At 36.5% G+C, this 26542-nt stretch overlaps 1 protein-coding gene across 2 annotated transcripts; it reads right to left on the reverse strand.

Moving 5' to 3' along the window:
- Positions 1-8252: 8252 nt before the first annotated feature.
- LOC107811800 (uncharacterized) lies at positions 8253-20652 on the reverse strand. 2 transcript variants are annotated; one of them, XM_075236809.1, is made up of 10 exons: positions 20430-20620; positions 20019-20110; positions 19808-19913; positions 19197-19378; positions 18356-18501; positions 14578-14669; positions 12989-13314; positions 11963-12029; positions 9459-9518; positions 8253-8979 (listed from the first exon to the last, which is right to left on the reverse strand). In XM_075236809.1, exons 3-10 carry the CDS (start codon positions 19895-19897, stop codon positions 8794-8796), a joined length of 1149 nt encoding a protein of 382 aa, XP_075092910.1. In that variant the 5' UTR covers positions 19898-19913; positions 20019-20110; positions 20430-20620; the 3' UTR covers positions 8253-8793. The 2 variants fall into 2 exon arrangements, with proteins under 2 accessions (XP_075092910.1, XP_016492281.2); XM_016636795.2 differs by lacking the exon at positions 20019-20110 and having other exon boundaries at positions 20430-20652.
- Between the last annotated feature and the right edge of the window lie 5890 nt (positions 20653-26542).

A 26542-nucleotide genomic window follows, 5' to 3' on the forward strand; every position in this document is an offset into this window, starting at 1 on the left:
CTGTTGAATAAAGTAATTATGGGAAGTTTCAATGAAGAAAGATTGTTTGTCGATAAAATGGGTTCATAGCTACTATATAAAGAAGTAGGACTTGGAGCACATGCCTATACCCAAGACTGCAGCTTGGGTAATCAGGAAAATCATAGAGACAAGGGAGAACTTGCAGAGGCATCCGATGCAGGGATCCTTGATTGATCGACTGAAGATATTGCAGGTGCAAGAACAATTTTCAATTAAGCAAACCTATCTAATGTTGATGTCGTAGTATCAGAAAGTCCCTTAGAAGAGCATAGTCTTACAGACAAGCATTCACCCCAGATTCAAGTTTATATTATGGTTGGTGGAACGTGAAAGACTATCTACAGTGGATAGACAAAATAAAATAGGAATACAGGTGCCACAAGATTGTGCTTTTTGAAAAGCTACTACCGAAACACTGCAACAGCCTATTCTTTGAATGCCCAATAACTACCAGAGTATGGACCAGATTACTAGTATGGCTAGGCATGAAAAGGAACATCAATGGATAGAAAGAGGAGCTTACATGGGCAAGCAGAATGGTTAGAAAGAGCACAGGCAGAGCTGGAATCCCTAACTATGTATTTGCTATGCTTATATACAGTATATGGAGAGAAATGAACATGATTTGATTCCAACAAGGCATCTTTGAGGAACACAAAATATGCAGAGAAATCGTTCTGCATGTGCACACTACAGGCAGAAGACATACATCATGGCAGCAGACATTACATAGCTTAGATAGATTTGCTTAGTCCCTTTGTATGTAATGAACTGTGTATCTTCTGTTCCCAAGGTTGATTGGAGCAATGCCAAGATTAGTAGTAGAAGAAAATGCAATATGTAATCTATGACTAGATTCAGATTCTGGATAGTAGCTGGTCAGCAGCTACTTGGCTATGTACATATATATTTTTTTATTAATACAATTTGAGTTTAATCAAAAAAAAACTTTGTGTAGGAAAACTACCCCATAATATTTGGTCTAATTGCATTATTTGAATTATGTGAAAGACGTATACATGAGGTTATGAGTGTGTCCCCGGGCTTATAAGTAAAAATTGACCGGTTTAGACTCTTTGGTTATTAATATACTTTTAATTAAAATTGTTGTTATATGGAATATCTTTCATTTTCGAGTTATTTTTCATTTTATTTCGTTGTTATTGAAATTCATGTATACATTGTTGTTGAGTGGTGGGATATGTTTTATTGTGATATTGATATTATTGTTTGGGAAATATTGTGGCATATGTGGACATGTTGTGGGGAATGATTGTTGTGTGTGGAGCATAAGGGTGACATTTTACTATTGTTGATTGTGCGGAGCGATACGGATGGCTATTAATATATTACCTTCGCGGAGTGATGTGGGTGGATATTATGATATTGTCAATGTAGTGAGATAAGGGTGGCTATATGTGGATGTTATGTGATGGTTCGGGGGCATGTTGTTGATGAAAGAGGAGTATTTTGGTTGTTGCTTTTGACTTCCTTGTGTGTCATGTACATTATGTGATTTGTTGTGTCGTTCCCAATGTGCTACTCGGTGTCTCTGATACTACTTTATGATTTATGTTGTGATAGTACACTTGCACATGTAACATGTCAATTATACCAGTCTAGGAATATAAAGCTTGATGGTCATTGATCATGTACATGTATTCTTGTATATCTACTTTCTCTCTGATATGTTTTTGGACTGGTAGCATGTGACCATGCCGGACGGATTATGATATTGAGCATGTGATCATGCCATGCAGATTGTGATATTGAGTTTGTGACCATGCCGAGTGGATTGTGATATTAAGCAAGTGATCACATTGGTTGGATTGTGATATTGGCATGTAAATTGTCCATGCAACACATAAGTTGTTTGTGACTTATATTATGGGCACGAGGTGACATGTCCGTGTGTATAATATTCGTGATTTGTGACTTGAGATTTTGGATGATGTGATGTGGTACCTCGGGGTGACTCTTGTTGTTAATCCTATGTTGGAATGATTTGTTTATTAGAACTATCATTGTTTTCCCGTAATTGCTTTCACTTATATTTTATATGTGCTTTGATTATTTTGATGTTTTATCATATGATTTTATGCCATTTATTTGCTTTGCTTTCCATTGCTAGCTTTATATAAATATTTTGCATAGGTTATGATTAGTGAATGTTTTGACTTGAACCTCGTCACTACTCTATCGAGGTTAGTTTTGATACTTATTAGGTACCTACCATGATGTACTCATACTACACTTCCACATTTTTTGGAGATCCAAGTATTGGAGCTAGCAAATTTAGGCAGTGAGAGCTTCTTGATTGTGAGGATTCAAGGTAGAGAAGCTTGATCGTCGAAGTCCCTTGGAGTAGGGCTGGGCATATATCGAGTAAAACCGATAACTCGAACCGAAAAAACTTATTGGGTTATCGATATCGGATTATTGAGTTAACGGTTCGATAATGGTTTAGTATTTTTTTACTATTGGGTTATTGGTTCGGATTTCGATTTGCCTAATTTTATTAATGGGTTAACCGATAATCCAACAAGAATTAATAAAAGTATGACTTTACCCTTAAGTATATAAATACATTTAGGGCTTCAGGCCTTTAGTTGATTCTCGTTTTCTCACAACTTTTCTCAGCCGCAATCCGCACTCTTCATTTTTCAAGTCTTCACAATTCATTCTTCAATGTCTTCATCCTATAAATAGTAGAAGTTGCATTTGTGCCATTAATAGGACTTCATTCATATATATATATATATATATATATATATATATATGTTTGTTGACATTCTGGATGCATTTTCCATTACTCGAAGTTGTTTTTGTGCGATTAACATGGGAATTTGGGTTAGTGGACCAAACTATTGCTATGCTTGGAATCTGAATATGCAAACTTCAGTGATTGAAATTAAGTTTGTGTGCGTTACACCTTCTTACCTCTAGATTGAGTTATTTTATCGGGTAAACCAATAACGATCGATAATTGATTAACCAATAATAGATAACCGATATCTTATCGGTTTAGCATATTTATAAACCGATAACCGATATGCTAAACCGATAATATTCACCTGAATCAATCGATGCCCACCCCTACCTTGGAGTCCTTTCCTTACTTTATTATTGTCAGTTCTCTATCCGAACAATATTGTATTTTGAGTGTTTCTATGTATTCAGTAGAGTTCGTGACTCTATACTACCTAGTCATGGAAAATTTATTGTGATTATTGTCGCGTAGGCTTGTATTACCTTTATTTCTATATTTATATTAAACCATATTTTCACTATGTCATGTTTAATTGGTTTAACTATTGTAAGTGATCGACTTACCTATTTTTAGAGACTAGGTACCATCATGATCCTTAAGGTGGGATATTAGGTCGTGACAAGTTGGTATCACAGCTCTATATTCATAGGTTCTAAGAGTCACGATCAAGTTTATTAGAGTCGTGTGGATTGGTACGGAGACATTTATACTTATCTTCGAGAGGTTACGGAACTATTAGAAAAAAATCCACTTCTTTCATTCCTATCATGCGAATTTATTGATTTCGGAGTTTGAGCCTTTATTTTTATATTGTCTCACAAATGGTGAGGACACGCACTACCGGATCAGCTGAGCAGACACCCGTGCCCCCTACTAGAGCCGTGAGGGGCCGAGTAGGGGCACTTGCTACAGCTAGAGCACCTGCCACAGCAGCAGCTGAGGAGCCGCCAGTAGCTCTGATTGGGGAGCAGTCACTTGACACGTCTGTTGCTACCCCTGGACTTAGGAGACTTTAGCACACTTCATGAGCATGTTTGGTATATTGACTGAAGCGGGATTGATCACAGCTGCACCAGCTACTTCACAGGCTTGGGGGAGCTCAGACTCCCACTGCCCGTACTCTAGAGTAGCGGGCTCATGTGGAACAGGTTTCGAGTATTATGTCGGTATAGATAGTGGTCGTGGTTTAGTCTAAGGTCAGGACAGTGGCGTCAGATACGGAGCAGAAGAGGTTGGAGAGGTTCAAAAATTATGATCCTCCTACTTTTAGCGGCACAGCTTCTGAGGATGCGCATTTTATTTTGGATCAGTATTACCGCATCTGCGCACTGTGGGCATAGTTGAGGTGAGTGGGGTTGATATTACTACTTACCAGCTGACAAGGTCGGCATATAGGTGGTGAAGTCTTATAAGAAGGGTAGGCCGGCTGATGTAGTGCCACTTACTTGGGCTCAGTTTTTGATATATTTTTTAGGGAGTTCATTCCATATACCCTCTGGGATGCGTGGCACACCGAGTTTGAGCAGTTGCGACAGGGGACTATGACTATGTCCGAGTATGCTATGACGTTTAGTAAGCTATCTCGTCATGCACATGCTTTGGTTTCTACTATTAAAGAGAGAGTACAGATTTATCGAGGGGCTCAGTTATGGTCTCAGGCTTGGGATGGCACGGGAGTTAGAGACTAATTCTCCATTTTAGTAGTTTTCCAGATTGCTAGGAGGTTATTGCATATCCGATGTTAGGTGACGGAGGATAGGGAGGCTCGAGGTCCTAGAGGATTTGGTGGATTCTATTCTTTAGCTCTGACCCATCATGGCAGGGCTTTACTGGTTGGCCAGTTTAGTCTGCACTTCAGGTTACCCATATTACTCTAGCTAGCCAGGGACCCTAGGGTACTCGTGTCGAATAGCCATCTTTCAGTGTACCTACTGCACAAAGTTCCTACCGCATTTATTCCAGTCATTCAACACAGACTCAGTACCACCAGCCAAGGCCGCAGAGGAGTTGTTATAAGTGTGGTGATACTTGGCACCTCATGAGAGATTGTTCCAAACTCCGGAGAGGAGGACTTCATCAGAGAATTCAGGCTATAGGTTCCACTCTAGTTGCTAACCCACCTGACCAATTGTTTTGATCATTTGCATTCTTTGTTCGATGGTTCGAGGTCGCGAGTAGCTTCATATGATGTATTATAACTTACGTGTATGGTTGGTTTCGATTTTCAAGCAGTTAGGGATTGATTGGATGAATGATTCTCATTTTGGAAGCTTTAAGTTGGAAGAGTTGACCAAATTTGACTTTGTGTATTTTACTTCGGATCGGAGTTTTGATCATTCCTTTAGGTCTATATGTTGATTTTGGACTTATATGTGTATACAGATGTGGATTTGGATGCGCCTAGGTTGTTTTGGATTGAATTGGTGAAAGTTGGATAGTTGAAAGTTGGGAAGGTTGAAAGGTTTGACCGAGAGTTGACTTTATTGGTATCGGGTTTGGATTTCAATTCTGGGGATTGGTGTAGGTTTATTGTGACATTTGGGACTTGCCTACGAAATTTGAGGTCATTCAGAGTTGATTTGATATGGTTCGCTACGAGTTTTGGAAGTTGGGAGTAGTTCATTAGGATTGAATTGAGGTATGATCCATAGTTTTGATGTTGTTTGGTGTGATTTGAAGCCTCAAGTAGGTCCATGTTATGTTTTGGTATTGGTTGCTTTGACTGGAGGGGGTCCCGGGGGCTTCAGGTGTGTTTCGAACGAGTTTTGGACCAATTCGCTCATGTTTGGAGTTGCTGATTTTCTGGAGTTTTATTGTTCATCGCGATCACATATGAACCAGCACGATCGCGAAGTGTTATTTGGGTTACTGATGTTTTGGTCCTTGCGTTTGCGGATCTTGTAGGGGAGGTGTTCATCGTGTTCGCGCACATGTGATCGTGTTCGCGTACGGTGAAGACTGGATGGGTCGCTAGTGGATGGTCTTCGGATTCACGTGTTGGAGGTTGTGTTTGCGTAGTCTAATTGAGGTGATGGGTTGCGTTCGCGGGGCTTAGACCGCGTTAGCGAAGAGGATTTTGGCCAGCTAATGATTTATTCTTTGCGATCGTGAAGTAGGACTTGCGATGGCGAAGAGGACTCCTGGGCAGACTTATATAGTACTCTATTTCGAGGGCTTTTGTTATTTTTATCACATTTTGAGTTATACAGCTGGATTTAGGCGATTTTGGAGGAAAATTTCACGATTTGGATTGGGGGTTTTTTTTATTCGGATTTGGTTATATTTTATGATTCCATCCTTATTTTTAGCATTTATTTGATTAATCTAAGCAAGAGAAATTGAGGAGTTTAGTAAGAACTTCTATAAATTTGAAATTTGAGGTCGAAATTGGATAAAAGTGGTAAGGTTGCACTCGTATTTGAATTGGTGTTTGGAATTTGTGAGTTTTGTCGGGTTCTGGGGATGCGGGCCTAGGGTTGACTTTTGAGGTTGACTTTTTTATTCTTATTTAAGATCGAAGCTTTATTATTCGTAATCGGTTCCTATGGCTTTTACTTATGATATTAAGTTATTTTGGCTAGATGCGAGCTGTCCGGAGGTTGATTTGCGCAGGAAAGACTTAATAGAGGATTGATTTAGCTTATTTGAGATAAGAATCTTGCCTAACTTTGTGTAGGGGAACTACCCCATAGGATTTGGTCTAATTGCATTATTTGAATTATGTGAAAGACGTGTACACAAAGTGACGAGTGTGTATCCAGGCTTATATATGAAAATTGACCGGTTAAGACTCTTAGTTTATTAATATGTTTTAAACTAAAGTTGTTGTTATATGGAATATTTTTTATTGTCGAGTTAGGGCTATGCTTGATTGTGATTTGATATTGTTATTTCAGCTATATCGTGGCATATGTGGACATATTGTGGGGATTGATTATTGATGTGTGGAACATAAAGATGGCATTTCACTATTGTTGATTGTGCAGAGCGATACGGGTGGTTGTTGATATGTTGTCTAGGCGGAGTGATATGGGTGGCTATTATGATATTGTCAATGCAGTGAGATAAGGCTGGCTATATGGAGATGTTATGTGATGGCCTGGGGGCGTGTTGTTGATGAAAGAGGGGTATTGTAGTTGTTACTTTTGACTTCCTTGTGTGTGTCATGCATATTACGTGATTTGTCGTGCTGTTCCCAAGGTGGTGCTCGGTGTCTCTGATATTACTTGATTATTTGAGTTGTGATAGTACACTTTCACATGCATACACCGTAACATGTCAATTATGCCAGTCCAGGAGTATGAAACTTAATGTTCATTGATGATGTACATGTATTCTTGTATATCTACTTTCTCTACGATGTGGTTTGGACTGGCTCGTGACTATGCCGGACGGATTGTGGTATTGGCACGTGAGTTGTCCGCGCGGTTGTGACTTATTTTAGGAGCACGAGGTGTCATGTGTATAAGATTCGTGATTTGTGACTTGAGATTTGGGATTACGAGGTGTGTGCCTCGGGTTGACTCTTGTTCTAAATCCTGTGTCAGAACAATTTGTTGATTAGATCTATCATTGTTTTTCCTTAATTGTTTTTTGTATTTTATTTGTACTTTGATTATTTTGTTGTTTTATCACATGATTTCTCTTTATGTCATTTATTTATTTTGCTTTTCGTTGCTAGATTTATATTGATATTTTGCATAGGTTACTTGATTAGTGAGTGTCTTGACTTGAACCTCATCACTACTCAACCGAGGTTAGTCTTGATACTTATTGGGTACCGACCTTAGTGTACTCATACTACACTTCTATACATTTTTGTACATATCCAAATATTCGAACTAGCAGATTCAGGCAGTGAGAGATTCTTGATCGTGAGGATTCAAGGTAGAGCTGCTTGATCGTCGCAGTCCAGTGTCCTTTCCGTACTTTATTACTGTCAAATCTCTATCCGAACAGTATTGTATTTCGAGTGTTTCTATGTAGTGAGTAGAGTTCGTGACTCTATAATAGTTAGTCTTGGAAAATTTGTTATGATTATTGTCATGTAGGCTTGTATAACCTTTATTTCTGTGTTTATATTAAATCATGTTTTCTATGTCATGTTTAATTGGTTTAACTATCGTAAGTGATCGACTTACCTAGTTTTAGAGACCAGGTGCCATCACGATCCATAAGGTGGGATTTTGGGTCATGACAGTTCAACTAAATACAGAATTTTAAAAAGCAATAAAAAAGCAATAAAGACTTCTTAACTTGTGATTCTAAATATGTCATAACATTTTGTGACTTTAAAATCATATTATTAACAGTAAAATGAGTATGATGGGACTAAATTATTTCCGGAAAGACAAAGTTATCATTGTTATTTGAATAATTAAAAGGAAAAAAAAAAACCTTTTTTCCGAAAAAACAAAGTCATAGTTGTTATTGGGACTAATTAAAAGAAAAGAGCGTCACATCAAATGGAACAAAAGATATATTAGCATCCAATAAGATCTGAGTTCCTCATCTCTTTTATCTCCATGAGAAGAAAGATCCGTTCTATATATCATGTAGGACAAGTTTGGAAAATTACAATCCGGAAGCTCCCTCACAACAAAATTTGCCACTAATTTGCACTATGAAGCAAACCCTTGAAATGAAATCGAATTATTGCTACTAAATTCACCGAAGTGGAGGTCAATCCAACCTATAAAGATATCAGTACAAAAGAATAAAGGATAGGAACTCCACAGAATGTGCAAAGTAAAATCAATGATGGTCTCTGTATTGGCTGAGGCTTGATGCAAGTATCTGGAAGTTCCAAGCTAAAACTGCTGGCATTGCAACTCCAAATTTCTGGAAAATAGAGAAAGAAAAAGAATGCTATTTGTTGGCAGGCTCCTCATCCCAATTCCAAATGTCAAGTGAGATGCTATTTGTTGGCAGGCATCTCAATTCACAATTTCCTTTGAGAAAGGCAAATGCTTGTAAACTGACAATTAGTCAACCTGGTTGCTTTAAGGAATTAAGCAGTTTCTTCTATCGTAATCTGTATAACCCACATCGACCATGCAAAGACCATCGGGCGGAGCAGGTGGAGCAGTGGCACGCCTGCAGGTGGCATCCATCAGCCTCAGCAAGGCACCATCATCGGCTCCAGCAGCTGCTTCCCTAATCGCTGTTGCCACAAGAACACGAACCATCTGCAAAGCATAGCAAGTGAAAATATGCATGTTGCAACAGTTCAAATGACATCGCACAATGGTCCAAGTTACTCCTTTAATGACATAGTGACCTGTAGGTCAACAGTTCAAAGAACATGGTACAATCGGAAGGGAAGTATAAAGAGTATATAGGCAACGGTAATCTTCCTTCTTAACTATCACATCAACACTTTTTCAATCTCTCCTAAGAACGAAAAGAAACCCGGTTACGCTACAGGTCTAGGGTGTGAGCAGATAGTTGTGAAAGAACCTAAGCATCCAACACAAAATCTTACGACAAAGGGTGGAGTGACCAAAGCCTTTATAAACCCTTCTGGAAGCCTTAACAAAATCCCTATGGGACAAACATACTCAATACTCTATTGCAAGTGTAACATTGATTTTGGGGTTTACACGTGGACGTTAATGTGGATTACGAGTGTGAGGGAACATATAGAAATTTCTCGGAACAACCATACCCTCCGCAAGAAACGGTTAGCGACCAACTCAATGCACATCGTCTTCATATGACCCCCGCCCTACAATTTCAGTACAAGAAAAGAAAAGGATTCTTAGTGAAATAATTGATTTAATGGCAATGTAACGCACATGAATCAGATCAGACATCAAAAGTAGTTTGAATCCAACAGCTTCAGCAGACAATTAAGCAGCAAAAGAAAGCACAGATAGGGTCTATGATGGCAAAAGGAAGAAAAAGAACAGGATCAGAAATGAAGAAAAAGATGAAATAAAATAAGTACAGTCAACCCTCTCTATAAAGCCTCGTTTGTTACGATATTTTTTTACTTTTATAGTGAATGGTTGTTATATACATATAACATCATTTGAGGTCTAAATACTTTTTGGCCGTTATAGATAAAAATTATCCAAAAATCAACTAATTTTCATTCTTCAATGTTACATATAAAAGATGAGAAAATTATGCAAATTTAAAATCTCAAAAGATATGGATATTTCACTTGTTGAATATTGAAGAAAGCTAATACATTATTAATAAATTCATAACTAAACTTATACAGATTTAAACTCTAAGGCACACACTTTAAAGCTACTTAGGAAAATATATTCTTTTAAAATTAATGGAAGAACTTTGTAGCTTATTTCATAGATTTCATTATCTTACTAGCGATATAACTCTTGAATTTGTGAAGATTTGTGTCAAAATTTTCAGCAAAAAGGTATCCAATAGCTTTCCCTCGAAGACAATCTAAGAGTTTAACAGTTAAATCTTCTATCTAAATATTTTGTTGGCATTTGTCCAATGAAAAGATATAATGTGCAAATCTTGAAATCCTATGTCTTATGCAAAATAGAAACTTTGTTCAATGGAAAAGATTATGTGCATATTTTTAGAATTATTATTAGTCCTTAAAGATTCTATACGGTTGTTATAGAGGGGTTAATTTTACAAAAAGCGTTCCGCTATAAATATGGTTGTTGTTATAGGTAAAACAACTGTTACAGAGAGGTAAAATATAACTTTAAAAATCGGTTCTGAGGAAAACTTGGCTTTTTTAGTGAATTGTTGTTATATAGGGATGTTGTTATATAGAGGTCTGAATGTACTCCAAATTCTTAAACTAATATCCATCTTTAATCTACAATGTAACTGGCAGCATCACATGGAAACCAGTAAAGACATTTTTCTTATGTAGGTTTGACAAAATTTTAAGGTTTGGCATACTCTTAGACACTAATGAGTTAGAATCTTTTTGATATTGATGAAATTAATAGTTTGTTGATGTAAAAGGGAAATCCACACATACAAGGTGTATACAACAATAGAGAATCTAAAAGAGGTGGTCCTCTAATATACAAAAAAGACAGAAAAGTTACAACTAATCTTAACATAAGTGCCAAACGAGCCCCTTCACTTGCTCACCTTCTCTGACTCTTCCTTTTGAATTCCCATCCTAGGGGCATATATGACGGGAATCACACATTTAATTCCAAACACACTACACACCATATACGGTTGCCCATGTGCATGCAGAGAGTGCATTTTTTTAAACCTCTTAGCTCAATCATCAAAGCGAAACAAAAATAAAATCAAACACATGTACTCAAAAGTTCATCAAAATCCTCCACATGCAAAATGAACCAAGCCGCATGTTCTCCATTAAACACACAACAAAAACTGTAGATATCCCAGCATACCACATGTTTCATGAAGAATTACAGAATGCAAAAATTATCTTTGCAGAGGATACCCTGTGCCTCAATCCATACTACCTTCTTGTTTTGCAGGGTAAAATCCAAGTATACCTCTAGTCAAAGTGACTCTTTTTAGACAACAATGCAATGTTTGGTTCATTGATTCCTCATTCCAACTCCTTTTTTCTCCCCCCCCCCCCGATTCTTGTGCCTTCATATTCTAAAACAGTAGGAAATGCTTATTCCTAGAAAGCGTTTTACAACTAAATCCTAGAATCCTCTGGTCTCGCTCTCACATGAGGAATGGGCATCCCAAATGTTCTGGCGCCTTTTAATTTTATTTTGGATCATGAGGATCTATTATCTTGTTCCTAAATATAAGAATCCAAAAATTAGTCACAAATCTCTTCCTCCAAATCAAGCATCAGATAAAAGCAGACAGCTTGTTGTTAGAAGTCAAACGCAAAGACTTACGCAAAAAGTCAAATGGAACGGCTTTACAGATGTATACCCAAAACTTTTAATCAAAAATGGTCTTCAAGAAACGTTCTAGAGAACTGATAATTTACCTTCAAAAGCCTTTAGTTAAGAACTTGCTCATATTTGATCGATAAATTAACATATATAGACATACTATTCACTGCATTTCTAAACAGCCACACTACAATAAAGAAGACTTCTATAAGTTATTCAGATAAAGGAACATGGATCTTCATGCATATGAAGACACGTGTTCTCAACAAGAAGCATGTGAAAATCCACAATTTAAATAAGCAAAACCAACAAGCTTATAGTAACTGTTTGATACCTTTGCACATGGTATTGAGATTTCAATAGCTCTAGCATGGAAGACAAAGCACTCTGTTGGTGGACCACTGTGACATTCATAAAGATACAAAAATCTGGTCATCAGTCTACCATTAAGTATGAATACAATGTGAAATGTAACTTTATAGCTGAACATGCCTACTCCTATGGCTTGGTACTGGAAATCATAAAGTACACATTTATTTTCGTTCTTCGCTGACTTCACTTTACTTTTCTAGGGACATGATCAATGATCCGAAGCTAAAATGATTTGATGTAGATGGTGCAACAATCACAATCGTCTTGTGACACCTTAGATTAAAGTGCTTTTTCAATATAGTTTCTTCTCCCAGGAGAAGATCGTGACTAATTGTAAATATTATCATAATAACGTAAAATAATAATGGTACTAGTGTTAGTAATTATTTCTAGGTGTTATTAACTTATTATATGATGATGATGACGACGACGACAACAGCAACAACAACAATAATAATAATAATAACAATACAATGGATACGTGCATGATATGATTTTTGATGTTCTCTCTATTTCAAATTCATAGTCGAGGGTCTATTGCAAACAGTCTCTTTATCCTCACAAGGTAGGGGTAAGGTCTGCGTACACACTATCCTCCTCAGACCCCATGGTGTGGGATAATACTGGGTATGTCTCAAGAGCAAGGTGGGAAGTTCTTGGAGGGAAGGATGCCGAGGGTCTATTTGGAAACAGCCTCCCTACCCCAGGGTAGGGGTAAGGTTTGCGTACACACTACCCTCCCCAGACCCCACTAAGTGGGATTATACTGGGTTGTTGTTGTTGTTGTTGTTCTGTTTCAACTTCATATACAAAAATCTCAGTAGTACTAGCCGTTCATTAAGCATCTAGAATGAGAGATTTAGATGTCAAACTGAACAGATATGTTGAAGATCAACAGAATTTAATTTCATCTGTGATTTAGTGTAATAAGGGACAAAGAATCACTGCAAGAAGAAGTAAAGAACCATAATGGGAAAACAAAACTTACGTGTTCCTTGAAGCTTTAAGATCTCGTGCAAACATTTTGTAAGATAAAAGCTTTCCTTCAAGCTGACCCAAAAGCCGGTTAACCTTGCTTACTTTAAACTTGGTTGGTTTGTTTCCATGCACCAGCTCGTCATTGTCATCATCCATTACATCTACATTACTTTCGTCAATTGCACTTTTACCACATTCATTCTGTTGATGAACATCAGTGCAACTGTTGATCCACATTTGACCATCTTGCTCTCCATTTAATGCATCATCGATAGGGAATAAATATAAATAGTGTCTCCATTTTGCAGAGAAGTTGGGATGAAAATCTCGTGATACCTATTGCAAGAAAAATTTAGTTTTGTTACACCTAATCCGCAGATAAAAAGGAAAAAGGAAGGTATAATTGATGTTGTGCAGACGGTAATACACCCTTTTTTGACAAGTAAAAAAAATCTATTGATTTCTGTAGCACAAAGTAGGTACTTCCTATGCAGAAAAAGATGGACTGGATCGCTTTAAACTATGCTGGGAGTGTAAGAACCCAAAATTGCTATCAATATAATGACATCCTACTCATAAATTCAACAAGTAAAGACATCAAGATTTTACAGAAGAGGCAGATGTTGCTTTTCCTTCAAAACATACTGATTCTTTTGAACCAAACCTGTCCGAAATATGCACGTGTAGTATGCCCAATTAACTCAAAAAGGTTGCAATTAAATCATTAGTGATTCACAAATTGCAAAAGTCATTCCTACCAATCATACTCCAAATGCTAATAGAGATTGGTGAATGTGAGCGTCAGCCTCTTCCATGACAATTTGGCAGCAGCGGAACAATGCTTTGCAAATGGAAGTTACTGATTTAATCTACTAGTGAAAAGGAGAAGGATAGATAGCAAAGAAACCCCCTTTTGCATACACATGGCTAAAATCACCATTTAGCAGACTAGAACCAGAGATGAAGAGAACATCATTCAAGCTGTCGAGAAGAAGAAAACCAAAAACAAACAAGAACAATGAAATTTCAACACAAAAACTCATTTTTGAAAGCATAAGGCCTAGTAGAACAACCATGGCTATCTTGGAGAAAGGATCCGGTAAGTCCAGCACAGCAGATTGTAAGAATTGTCCCACAACAGAAACTAAATAATAAGGATGCTCTTCCCAAAGCTTTCCTTTGTTCTTTCAACTCCACTTCCTCAGTTGTTAATGCCGTCATCACCATAAATGAGGCAGTTGAGGGCTTCTCTTCTTCTTCTTTTTTTTTTTTTGTTGATAAGTTTGAGGGCTTCTCTTTTTGTTCATCAGTCTTTTGTATGTGTACGCATAAATGGCAAGAATAGTTTTATTCTCACTTGTGCCCCTAGACTACATGATACTCAATCAGTTACCCACGGGATTTAGACAGTTGTTAAGCCAAAATGGGCTTTCCACGTGACTTTGGAGAAAAAATGGTTTAACGCTACTTTTAAAACTTTATGGGCATTCACCAAATAAAAGAAAATCTAAATGGTAACAGCTGTATTTAACCAAAAAAACTTAAAATATTTTTTCCCCAACAGACATCATGCATTCAACAAACCAAAGAATCAATTACCTTGGTGAGAGAAACCACCCTGATCTTTCCTGGTGCTGCTTTATCAATGGCATCTTTTACATCCTGAATCTTAATGTCCTTTCTCCAAGTATCTAAACATAGAAGTAAACCAATATACTTATCTCGAAAAAACATAAGGAGGAAAAAAAATTCACAAGTTGAACATTAAGCTTTTTGGATATGAATGTAATCATGATTTTATGATTGGCTATATGCCCATGATATCCTTAACGAAAATTGACATGAGAAGTATTTATAGCATGTTAATTAGCCTTTGAATGTCAACTTTGTCAGTTCCACCACTGGCACTGCCAAGTTCAAAGGAACAGGTCAACTGGACACACTGAATTTTGTTGCTATTCAATTTCTCAATTCTGTAACTTTAAAGAGGGTTCTTGCACCTGATTATACTAATATATTCTCGACCTAGTCATCTGCAACTTTTGTATAAGTATTTCAATGGAAAAAAAATTGGGAACTTTTCTTAATCAAGTCGAAGATGCTATTCATAGGAGTTTGGACAATAATGTATTATTGGTTAAAAGAGTTTTTAAGTTTTTTATCTGTGTTATGACTTATGACAGCATCGTTACTTACTTTATGACTCTTTTACCCATCCCCTGTAAGGTTCTCAAACAACTAGACAAGATCAGAAGGAACTTCCTATGAAAAGGAAATAGCCAAAGCCACAAATTCCATCTTGCTAAATGGAGCAAAGTCATTAAACCCAAAGATAAAGGTGGCTTGGGTATCAATAATCTAGAAATCCACAGCAAATGCATGTCTATAAAGTGGTTATGGAGATATATATAACCAAGATATCATGGCTTGTGGAAGGAAATAGTTACAGCTAAATATGGGAAACATAGCCATTGGTGTAATAAACCTCACAGATCCTCTCTCAAGGTCTGAATTCTTCAACAAAACAATTTTCAAGATTAGAAGTGGAATGCACAGTAGCTTTTGAAAGACATCTGGATGGTCAACAACACTCTCCAACATGATTATCCGATCCTTTTTCAGATTGCCTGAGATCCAGATCGACCATTGCAAATAACAGAGGTGACAGCAATTGGGATATTCAATTTAGGAGGAATATACAAGATTGGGAGCTTGATGACCTTCTTGATCTTCGTGCCAAAATAGAAAATAATAGAATGAACATGCAAGACATACAGAAAATAAGGTGGTGTAGAACCAGTGATGGTTCATTCACTGTTAACTCAGGATATATTCAGCAGATGGTATGACTGATATACATGGCCATGGAAGTTGATATGGAAGACAAAGCTGCCAATGTTATCTGCTTCTGCTGGGAAACACTGAACAAGGCATGTCTGACTCAAGACAACCTTATCAAGACTCAAGAGAGGCTTTCAGCTTGTAAACAGATGCTACATGTGCCAACAGAGTGCAGAAAACATCAGTCACTAATTTCTTCACTGTACTATCACAGCAGGCTTATGGAGCATGTTCTTTTCAATTTTTGGACTCAATTGGGTTATGCCAGAGATTGTCAAAAATGCACTTGTTAGCTGAATTTCACGGAAAGTTGGAAAACCCATCAAAAAAATCTGCGAAATGATCCCTGAAAGTATCTTTTGGTGTGTTTGGACGGAAAGAACCGCAGATGTTTTAATGGAGTTTCAACTTCAAGTCACTCTCTAAAAGCTAAATGTCAACTCAATCGTTTATGCTGGAGCAATTTGTCTTTTGTGAACAATTTTGATCAGTTGTTGGATTTTGTTAGCTCCCTGAACTTATGATTGGAACCTCTTATGTAATGGAGCTAGCTTTCTCTTTTGTACCTAATGCATCTTCTTGATGCCATCTGTGGAACTTCTTTATTAAAAAATAGAATTTAAGCTTTTTAGCCACTTTAAATTAGTAGGTATTCAGCAAATAAGCCACATTCCTTTTTGTAGAAAGACCCCACAGAAGGAATATTTTGGCATTGTTACTAGGTTTCAGAGTTCCTCTTCTTCAATCTTGGATAAATCTCTCGATATTAATTTGTCCAGATCTTCAGCTGTTGTGTCCAACATATGATTTTTGGGAGAATAATGTATTATTGATAAAAGAGTATACATTTTAGTCATTTTACTCTTAGTTGCTCAGACACGGTGCAGGTGTCCGACACGGGTCCGGATCTAGAGGTTAGATCCTTCAAGATCTAAATTCAAAGATTCGGGGATACGGACCCTAATACGGATACAGGTGCCGGGATCCAGCTACAAATAATTCAAAAAAAAAAAAGTCTCTAATTTATGAGAAATTTTGTAGAATACTTACGTATAGCTTGTAAAATATGGATTTCTTTTATATTCTCAAGTTGTAGATAAGTAAAGGATTGAATTCCTAGATAAGGTATCCTCTTTTCTTCAACTTTACCCTAGTTTTGGTTCTGATTACGGGAATCATATTGTATCTCGTCTCAAATTTTTCCGTCCGCCGTGGTCAAAGTACCCAAAATTGTTTGACCAGATCCGATACGGATCCCATACCCACACCCATACTAGTATCATGTCGACACGGGTGCGGCACCAAAATTGCCGTGTCAGAGCAACTTAGAATTTTTACTCAACCTTATTGTTCAAGTTCTTAAATTGGTATGCATTTGAATCGATAATCCACTGTTTTATAGAACAACCCCTCACAAAGAGGAATATGTGGCATCACCAATGGACTGAAAGATGCTGAAGTTTGCCCAACTTACTATGGGGCAGGGGACATAACAAATTTAGGGCTCATTTTCAAGTTTCGAGGCTCAAAAGATGCAAAAAGAATGTTTGGTCAAAGGGTATTTTTAGGGTTAAAAGGAGATTCCAAGTTGTATAGGGCATTTTTAGTAGTAAAAGTAGTGGCAGCAGTAGGAGTAGTGGTGGTGGCGGTGGTAGTACTAGTTGTAGTAGTAGACTAGTAGTACTAGTACTAGTAGCAGCAGAAGCATGAGAAGTAACGATCTAAAAACATATGAACAGGCAAGTGGCGTTCTTGATCTGGAGTAAGAGAAAAAAAGTAATGTGCAACACTAAATAAGGCCCCTAACAGATTAAGGGATTGCACAATCCAAACTTCACAAGACAGTATACTGCATCTTTTTTAAGTTCAATTTAACTGCTAAATTAAAGTCAACATCATATCCTTCATGGCACAAGCAAAAAAAACAGGACACATCAAAATTAAAGTACAAAGCAAACAGATATCAAGATATAGTGTTGCCAAGGCGAAAAGTACAGAAATGTGCCGAGATATGCTAGAGCTTTAAGCATGTAGTGCGATTAAAGTGCATGCTTTAGTGATGAAAGGAGCAAATGAAGAAATAATTTAAATTTCAAATATATCTGCAATGCAAGAAAAATACAAGACTACACACACACAAATTATGCAACAACTGTACTTGAGTAAAAATATATGAATAGTAAGCATGTTAATCAAGTTCGAAAATCACTTTAAATTTCTAATAAAAATGCAATAATGAAGTTTTAAGTATCCAAATCAGACTTAATGACCAAATCACTATCATTATCATCCATTAAGTTTTTTTAACCATTAATATGTCCCTTTTCAAGAGGGAGTTCATGGGCGCTGGCGCGCTCGCCAAAGCGCCTAGGTGTCTACACTAAAGCACAACTGAAGCAAGTACAAGCGCCCGGCGCATACTGCACCTAATTTCAGGGCTTAATCGTGCCTTATAACAACAGTGGCCATTAAGATGAGAATTTTGGAAACTGATTCATATAAGTGAAAGGATGGTAGACCAAGCTAGGTGACTTACAGAAAGAACAAACTTGTTGAGAGGCTGAAACGCCCTTGTCGGTACGCCCAGCAACTACAGTGCATGCTTCTAATGGTAAGTTCTTATCTTTTAATAATTGAGCCTTCCTCTCATCAACAAACTGACCTAGAGATCTTTCGACCAATCTGAATAAAGCAGAGCACACGACACATGAACACCATACCAACAGAAGTTATCAGTTGGTTTGATCTCAAATAAAATCAGCTCTTATCACGTTAAAAAGATAAATATACATGCATGAGAATTTTGCAGAAGAACCCTCTGGACCTACTATCACTGATCCAATAAGAAAAACTAAAAGTCCAAAGAAGGCAGCCAAAAGTCCAGCACCACCTCTGTCTTCTGCATGACCTTATTACTGGTGTTCTCTCACTGGATGTCTTCTATGAGGATCTATGGTTTTTTCTTTTTAAATCTTGTTTTTTTATCATTCAGAATTCCTTCAATATAACTCCGTAGGGATCTGCAAAAAGAATGTAGCTTGAAAACCAACTGCCAATGCAGGGTATAGCATATCCATATCCCCCTAAGATAACCGAAAAAATGTAAAATAAAGTCAACTACTGAAGATATAAAATTGTTCATCCAAGATATGATAACACATCTAGCAACTTGAACTTAACCATTGACAGTGTCATGCACAACTATAAAGTAATTGAGAGCATACATGCTGCTAAAAGAATGTCAAGTCAAAAACTATCAGTTACTCATGAAAGACCATGGAGCATGTGACACTCCATTCATGATATTAATGTCCATGTTAGAAAATACTTACCAACAGCAACAAACCCAGTGAATGTCCTTGTTAGAAAATACTTACCCTTGGACGGTATTCAGAGCAGGCTGCTTCTGCCATCCATCGAAAGAACCTCCATGATAGGAAAGGACAATCTTAAAAGTTACTCTATCCCATCTACCACCCCTATCTTTAACTGGAAAACTAACTACCTCAGATTTCTCATGGTCCTCTCGAATTTCAGCATCTTCATGCTCAGCTTGTGTCTGCGATGGCAATTTCCAAGATAAGTACAAGTATATAAACATTAAGTATATTATACCATTAAATATTGTAGACAACTTGCATAAGAAGCAATCCAAATGAAATAAATGACAGTAAGAACTTTTAATATGGCACTGAATTTTAATAAAGAAGAAAATTGCATAGGAAAGACAAACATTTGGAACCAAATGAGTGGAAGCTTTTAAGATTTAAAGACACTTGTTTTAACAGTATCGCACCCATAAAGTATTTGAACTTATCTCAAGAAATTCTTTATGAAAATTAGTCTTAGTTTAGCTCATCTTGAGAAAGTCCCTCACAGTATTCCGTTACCAAAAAACTTATAAGTAAAGCAATAAACAAATAAATACAACAAAAAAATTCCCCAAACAACCAGTTTAAGCATTACAGCAAAGTTTGCCAGTGTGCACCTCTTTTCCAAATAATCCTGACAATGAGGTGTGGCCTTTCACCATGTCCGCATAGAAGTCAACAACTTTGTGCCACGGCCTTGCATACATGAACTGGTAACATTCCCTACCAAATCAAATATAAGCCATTAGCTAAATTGCATATAAATCATAGAATCCTAGCTATATGCATAACCATTATTACATATTTTTCATATAAATAGAACATTACACAATTAAAACCCCATCCCAGCAACCAGCATTAGACACAATCCTCTGAAAAATGTAGCATTATAGTTGAAGCAGCAATTTAAGTAACTCCACCTGAAGAATCAAACACAACCCACATAGTTTAATGCAATAAAATCATATATGGAACTATCAAAATTCAATCTTGAACACAACTAACTCGAATCGAAGAATCAAACACAACCGACATAGTTGAGTGCAATAAAATCCAATATGGAACTACCAAAATTCAATCTTGAATACAGCTAAAAAAAGCCCAGCTTGAATCTTGCTGTTAACAGTAGCAACAAAATTTTCATTCCAGAACTAAATAGAACAAAAAAGGAAAACGCCAAAAAGTTGGGAAAAGGAAAGGAAAAAAGGTGAAGTGTTAATGGGAAATTTAGTAACTAACTTTGCAGTCCATCTGGAGAAGTTGGCAGAATCAGTGTGGTTATAGTGAAAATGGGCCTTTTGGTGGGCAGAAGGAATCTGAGAATAATTTTCCATCAGATTTCCCAGAGTCCTAACTGCCGTCGGGCACCTTAACATCACCCACTCGCCGGAGATAAAAACTAGCGGCGGTATGCAGTTGAGTTTGAGTGCGTTTTCAAAATGTTTCCTTGTATTCTTAAATAGTACCCAATACCTTTTGGTTATTAAGGTTAACCTTGTTATAAAATAAAAACTGTAAATTAAATATATTATTAAATTTTAAATTGATGTCCATAAGTCTTCTCTATTTATCAAAGAAAAGAATCAGTTGGGAGGCATTTTACTATGCATAAGCTGCTCGCAATCATCATGTTTAATAATAAGGTTCTACAAGTTATTTTATTGAGTTGCTTGCAATAAACTTTAATGAAGTATTAAATAAAAGCGGGGTATTAAATGAGCATCCGCAATATAATATTTTCATAATACTCCCTCTTGGATGCTCATTATTACGTGTCAAGGTTTACTAAGAAAAAAATCCATGGGAAAATAATCAGAGTGAAGAAAAAAGAGTACACATATTTAGTAATACGCATTGCTAGCTGCCTCATTAAAAATCTTACAAGAAAAATCCTGTGAGAAAAATCTTAGTAAGGAAAAAAGAGTCTAGCGCGTATTTTACTCCCTCCTGATGAAAATCTTGTTTCAAATATTTGAGTTTCCGCATTCCAATCTTGTGTACCATCTTCTTAAAAGTTAAAGTTGGTAAAGATTTAGTGAATAAATCTGCTGGGTCACTTGAATGAATGTGCCAGTTTGAGATCGAGCTTTACGGAGATCAGATAAATAACCTGCATCTCCATAACCAACGAGATATGCACTACCTTTGTTAGCATAAAACAAACTCATATTAAGAGTTCCCTTTAAATATTGCAATATATGCTTACTCTCACTCCCATACCTTCATGTAGGAGAACAGATATATCTTGTTAGTAATTAGCAGAAAATGTTATGTCAGGCCTTGTAGTATTAGCAAGATACATAAGTGCAGCAATTGCACTGAGATAGGGTATTTCAGGACCAAGGAGTTCATCATCCTCTCCTGGAGGTTGGAACGGATCCTTGTTCAGTCCAAGTGATCGAACAATCATTGGCATACTCAATGGGTACGCTTTGTCCATGTAAAAGCATTTTAAGACCCTTTATGTATAGGCAGAATAATGGATCAACATCCCGACTGCTAAATGTTAAATTTGCAGACCAAGATAAAGTTTTGTCTTTCCAAGATCTTTCATCTCAAATTCTTTCTTAAGATATTCAATTGGCTTTTGGAGCTCTTCTAGAGTTCCAACAAAATTTATATTATCAACATAAACAGCAAGTATAACAAATTCGGATGATATTTTCTTCATAGCAATATATGGATAAATAATATCATTTATGTAACCTTCTTTCGGCAAATATTCACTGAGGCGAGTATACAACGTGCGCCCAGATTGCTTTAAATCGTACAAAAAATTTTGTAATTTGATCGAATATATTTCTCGAGACTTTGAATTATATGTTTCAAGTATTTTAAATCCTTCATGGATCTTCATATAAATTTGACCAAATGAGTCATATAGATTATGGCATGCATTTAAATGGTAACACATATTCAGGCGTATGGACTACAGGAGCTGATCCCCACAATCTTTTATAATATCGTGCACTACTCGACGATCATTTTGTATTGGTTCACAAGCAACATAACTTATTGAGATCTCATCACTTTCTTTATTTTCAGGTACTTGAACTTCTTCCGGAGTTTCATGCAATATTATGTCGTAGGATCTTCTAGAGCTCATTTCCTCCTCATTATGATCATTTGCTCCTATTATTTTTCAAGGATTGTTACCTTTGGAACCGATTGGTCTACTACCCTTCATGTGTGTAGTAAACTCTATCATTCTGGGACTTTAATTATAATATGAGTATTTGTAGCTAAAATATGATATTTAATTTGGATCAGCAAATGCTTCTGACATTTGACTTGAATTACTTTCTGAATGAGGATCATACTAATGATAATTTGATTCGTACAACATATTTTTCAGCTGCGTATTTCATTCCCTAAATGTTTAAAAAACTAACATATATTTCCAATCTTTTTTGGGGAACGTATCTTTGTATATTGTGGTAGAGAAATTAATCAAATATCACACATCAAAAGTTATTAGATATTAAAAATATTTGGTTTCTAATCTTAAACCTATTGTGAGGGGATGACTTATTATATCTTGTTGGTCTTATGCATACAAGTGTCGATGTATGCACTTTAGAAATTCTTAGACCAACACATGAAGCTTTATTCTCATAAGAAATAGTTTAACCATTAATAGGAGGTATTCAATGCTAAACCAGCTTGGATATAAACCAGCATTATCAAGATAAACTGTCTTGATTGCATAATCTAAAAATTAGCTCTTAATTGAGAAAAACAATTTCAAATGTCAAACTGCGGGTTGACAATAAACACGCATGTAACCATCTCATATATGCATGTATAAGTGGCTCACATGATAGGTGAATGGGCTCATATTCACCTTTTATATATTTTAGAATTCAGGGGGATTAGTCCCAACTTTAGCTGGTATAATCAATTTATTATGAGAACAAGCTGTGAGCACGTGATTTTGCCTCATACGAATTACTCCAAAATAATTCCCAAAATTAGGTTTTGGCCTTGATTATTTGTTATTTTTAGGAATTATTGCGTGATTTTTTCTGATTGTTTGCATATATTTGTGGGCATGTTTAATTTTATTAATGCATTAAAAATACAAAAATATAGCATTGGATTAAGATTTGATTTTACATTTTTTGGAATTAATTAATAATTAGGATATCAGAATACTTTGAAATGGTATCTCGTTTAATCACTTAGGCAGAATAACTGGGATTAGTTCAATAATTTGGTTGAATATGTATAATAATCCACTGATTAGTATAATTTTGTGCAAGTAGTTACTAATTGAGAAGCTCCTAATAGTGGTAGGGTAGTATTTGCATTATCAAATTAACTAAAAGCACTAATTGAGTGGACAATTAAGTGGATGATTAAAGAAATGAAAAGTTGAATTGGTAGTGGAAAATGCACTAATTGAATGCCCATTTAAGGGAGCTGAAAATCAGATGCAAGGGGGCGGAGAGAGCGGTATACACTCGATATACACTCTGGATACACTGGATATACGGGGGCAGAATTCATTTTGGAGAGAGTAAAAAAGATAGAACCAAATTTTCTGAAATATTGAGAGCGGAAGAATACCAGAGAGAGTTCAAAGCTAGAAAGAGAAAACAAAGAGAGATTTCCGGACTATTTTTCTTCTCCATTTTTACTGGTTTTCTCCGTGTTGCTGGGATTTCTGGATTGAGGTGTTGAAGCTACTGTGTTGAGCTTTTTGCTGCTGTATTTTGCTGTTTGCTGTTGTTGATTGCTTATCCCATTTTTCTGTTCTACATACCAGGTATTCTCTTGAAACTATGTTGGAAATGAAGCCTGATTAAGTTTGTGTAAAGATCTGTGAATCGAGCTGGAGTTTAAAGGAAAAACATTAATTTCTTGTTGTAATTTCTGCTCGATGCTGTCATTTTATTGTTCATGCTTTCAGTCTAGTTTATTTTGGATATTTCATTCCTAGATGTATATTTGATTTAAATGTTGGGTGAACTTTGTTTGAATATAGGTGATTCAGGAATGTTGTAAACCTCGTATAATCATGTGTTAATTGAAGATTATGATCCTTAATTAATTAGTTAAGATTAGATGATTTGGATGTACGTTTCATGGTTGTGGTTCAAATTACAAGTTTAGACCCTTCATGTGGTTGGTCTAGTAAGCTTGGTTTGGATTTATTTCCTACTGCCCATTTTAGATCTGTTCCTATATAGCTTGAAATACAGCACAATGGTTTTAGAGTTGTCCTTCAGTTCTGTTGTTGCTCATGTATGAGCACTTTTTTTATCTTAAAATAGTTTTTGAATGGGGTTTGTGCTTGGTTTTTGACTTGAAATTTTCAGATTCAGATTAACCTTTCATATTTAGTTTTTCTTTGGCAAGTTTTTATGACATGTGGTATGTTTTAAATATGTTATGTTTGAATCAGAATTAAATATAAACTAGGGGGAATGGACCTTTGAGTTTTGTTAATTGGTGAATAATTTGTGTAAAGGTGTGTTGTTGCAACTAGGATTGTATCTTCATTTTGGAACCTATGTTAGCATAAAAATGTGCTTTGCATTTGATTCAAAGATTATCCGTATTTGTTCAACCCCATAATTTCTTGAATAATGCAATTTGCTTCAAACCTATTTGTTGGGTCGTGTATTGGGCTGTCATCATTGGCCTAATTTCGATGATCTTCCCCTTCCACAATCAGGTTGCCAAACTGGGCTTCAAGTTGAGCCCAATTATTTCACACGCTGAGCCTGCAGTAATGGGCAACCAGACGTGGGTTTTTGACTAACTCGGCCTTTCCACAATCAAATGTGGGTGGTCTGCTACCAGTTCATTTTTTATTAAATTATTAGTTTAAGCTTTGGCATAACATAAGTAGGAATCCCCTTACGTTCTTTGATGAACTAGTCACGTCCTTTTAATTAAAGTCGGGATGCGCCGTGCCAAATAAAAATGACAAATGCGTGGCCCTCTTATAATTATTTCTTTTAAAAAATACTTAAAATTTGAGGCGTGCCATTTAGCTAATTTTCAGGTCCCTCGCAAAGTTGATAACGCGTTAGTTTCTTTAGGCACGTTTAATATACTGTCGTGGTTGTGGACACGTTCGCGTGACATGATTACAATTCTAAAGACAATTCGGAGTATGCGTTCGCGTAACTTCGAACAAATCTTCTCAATAAAAATAGATTTTCGGAGGTTATTAAATTAAATTAGCTCATATAGTCCGAGGCGCGCCACCTACCATTTAATCATACAAAAATGACAAATGTTCGTAGTTTGTTTTAAGCACGCGCAACTTTGGCCAAATTTATTTTTATAATAAAAATGAACACTCGTAGTTTGCTTTAGGCTCGATTTAGACTAGTGTTGTGATTATGTATACGTTCCCGTAACATAATTGCGTTTTTAATTCCAAAAAGTAACTCGAGGGATGCGTTCGCGCAACTTCACCAAACCTTTCTTAATATAAATAAACCAAGCGTTATTAATTGTGGACACATTTGCGTGACATGATTTTTTGACGCGCCAAAAGAAAAGAGTATACATACGCGTAACTCAATTCTTTAATTACAAACAAATCAAGTGATTAAAAGCGGTAAAAGGTAAATGCACATAGGTTTTAAAATAAGTAATTAGACAATTTTAGCCAAGTATAATCACTAAGCGACCGTGCTAGAACCACGGAACTCGGGAATGCCTAACACCTTCTCTCGGGTTAACAGAATTCCTTACTCGGATTTCTGTGTTCGTAGACCATTAAATAAGAGTCAATTTCCTCGATTCGGAATTTTAACCGGTGACTTGGGACACCATAAATTATCCCAGGTGGCGACTCTGAAATAATTAAATAATCCCATTTCGAATAATGTCACTTTAATTGGAAAAACTCCCTTATATACCTTCGGATGTAGGAAAAAGGAGGTGTGACAGCTCTGGCGACTCCGTTGGAGACCGAACCCAGAATCTCTGGTTCAGGGTTCAAGAATTCGAGCTTAGAATAATTGTTATATTTGGCTTTATTTATTATCTGATTTTTACATGTTTGTGTCTAATGTGCTAAATGTTGCTTTTTACCGCTTTGATATTATCTGAATTGTATATATAAACTGCTACGAAACCCTTCTTCTTTCTGAGTCTTCTGAATTTATGGTGCACACGTGCGCGTGGCCCACTTTTCTGTTTGAAGTCATACCAAGTAGAACGAGGTTGGGTCAAGTAACTAGGCCGGGTAGACTTTCGTGCTCCCGGTACGTTGCCCCTGCCTCGGCTCGAGCTGTCCGCTCGGGTAAGCCAGGTCTAGAACAAATGTACCCAGGTTTTTAAACCTAGGATAACATAGTCTCATGCCGGATCCCTAGTAAGAACGCTTG

Source organism: Nicotiana tabacum, chromosome 18 (assembly GCF_000715075.1).
Source record: "Nicotiana tabacum cultivar K326 chromosome 18, ASM71507v2, whole genome shotgun sequence".
NCBI lineage: Eukaryota > Viridiplantae > Streptophyta > Magnoliopsida > Solanales > Solanaceae > Nicotiana > Nicotiana tabacum.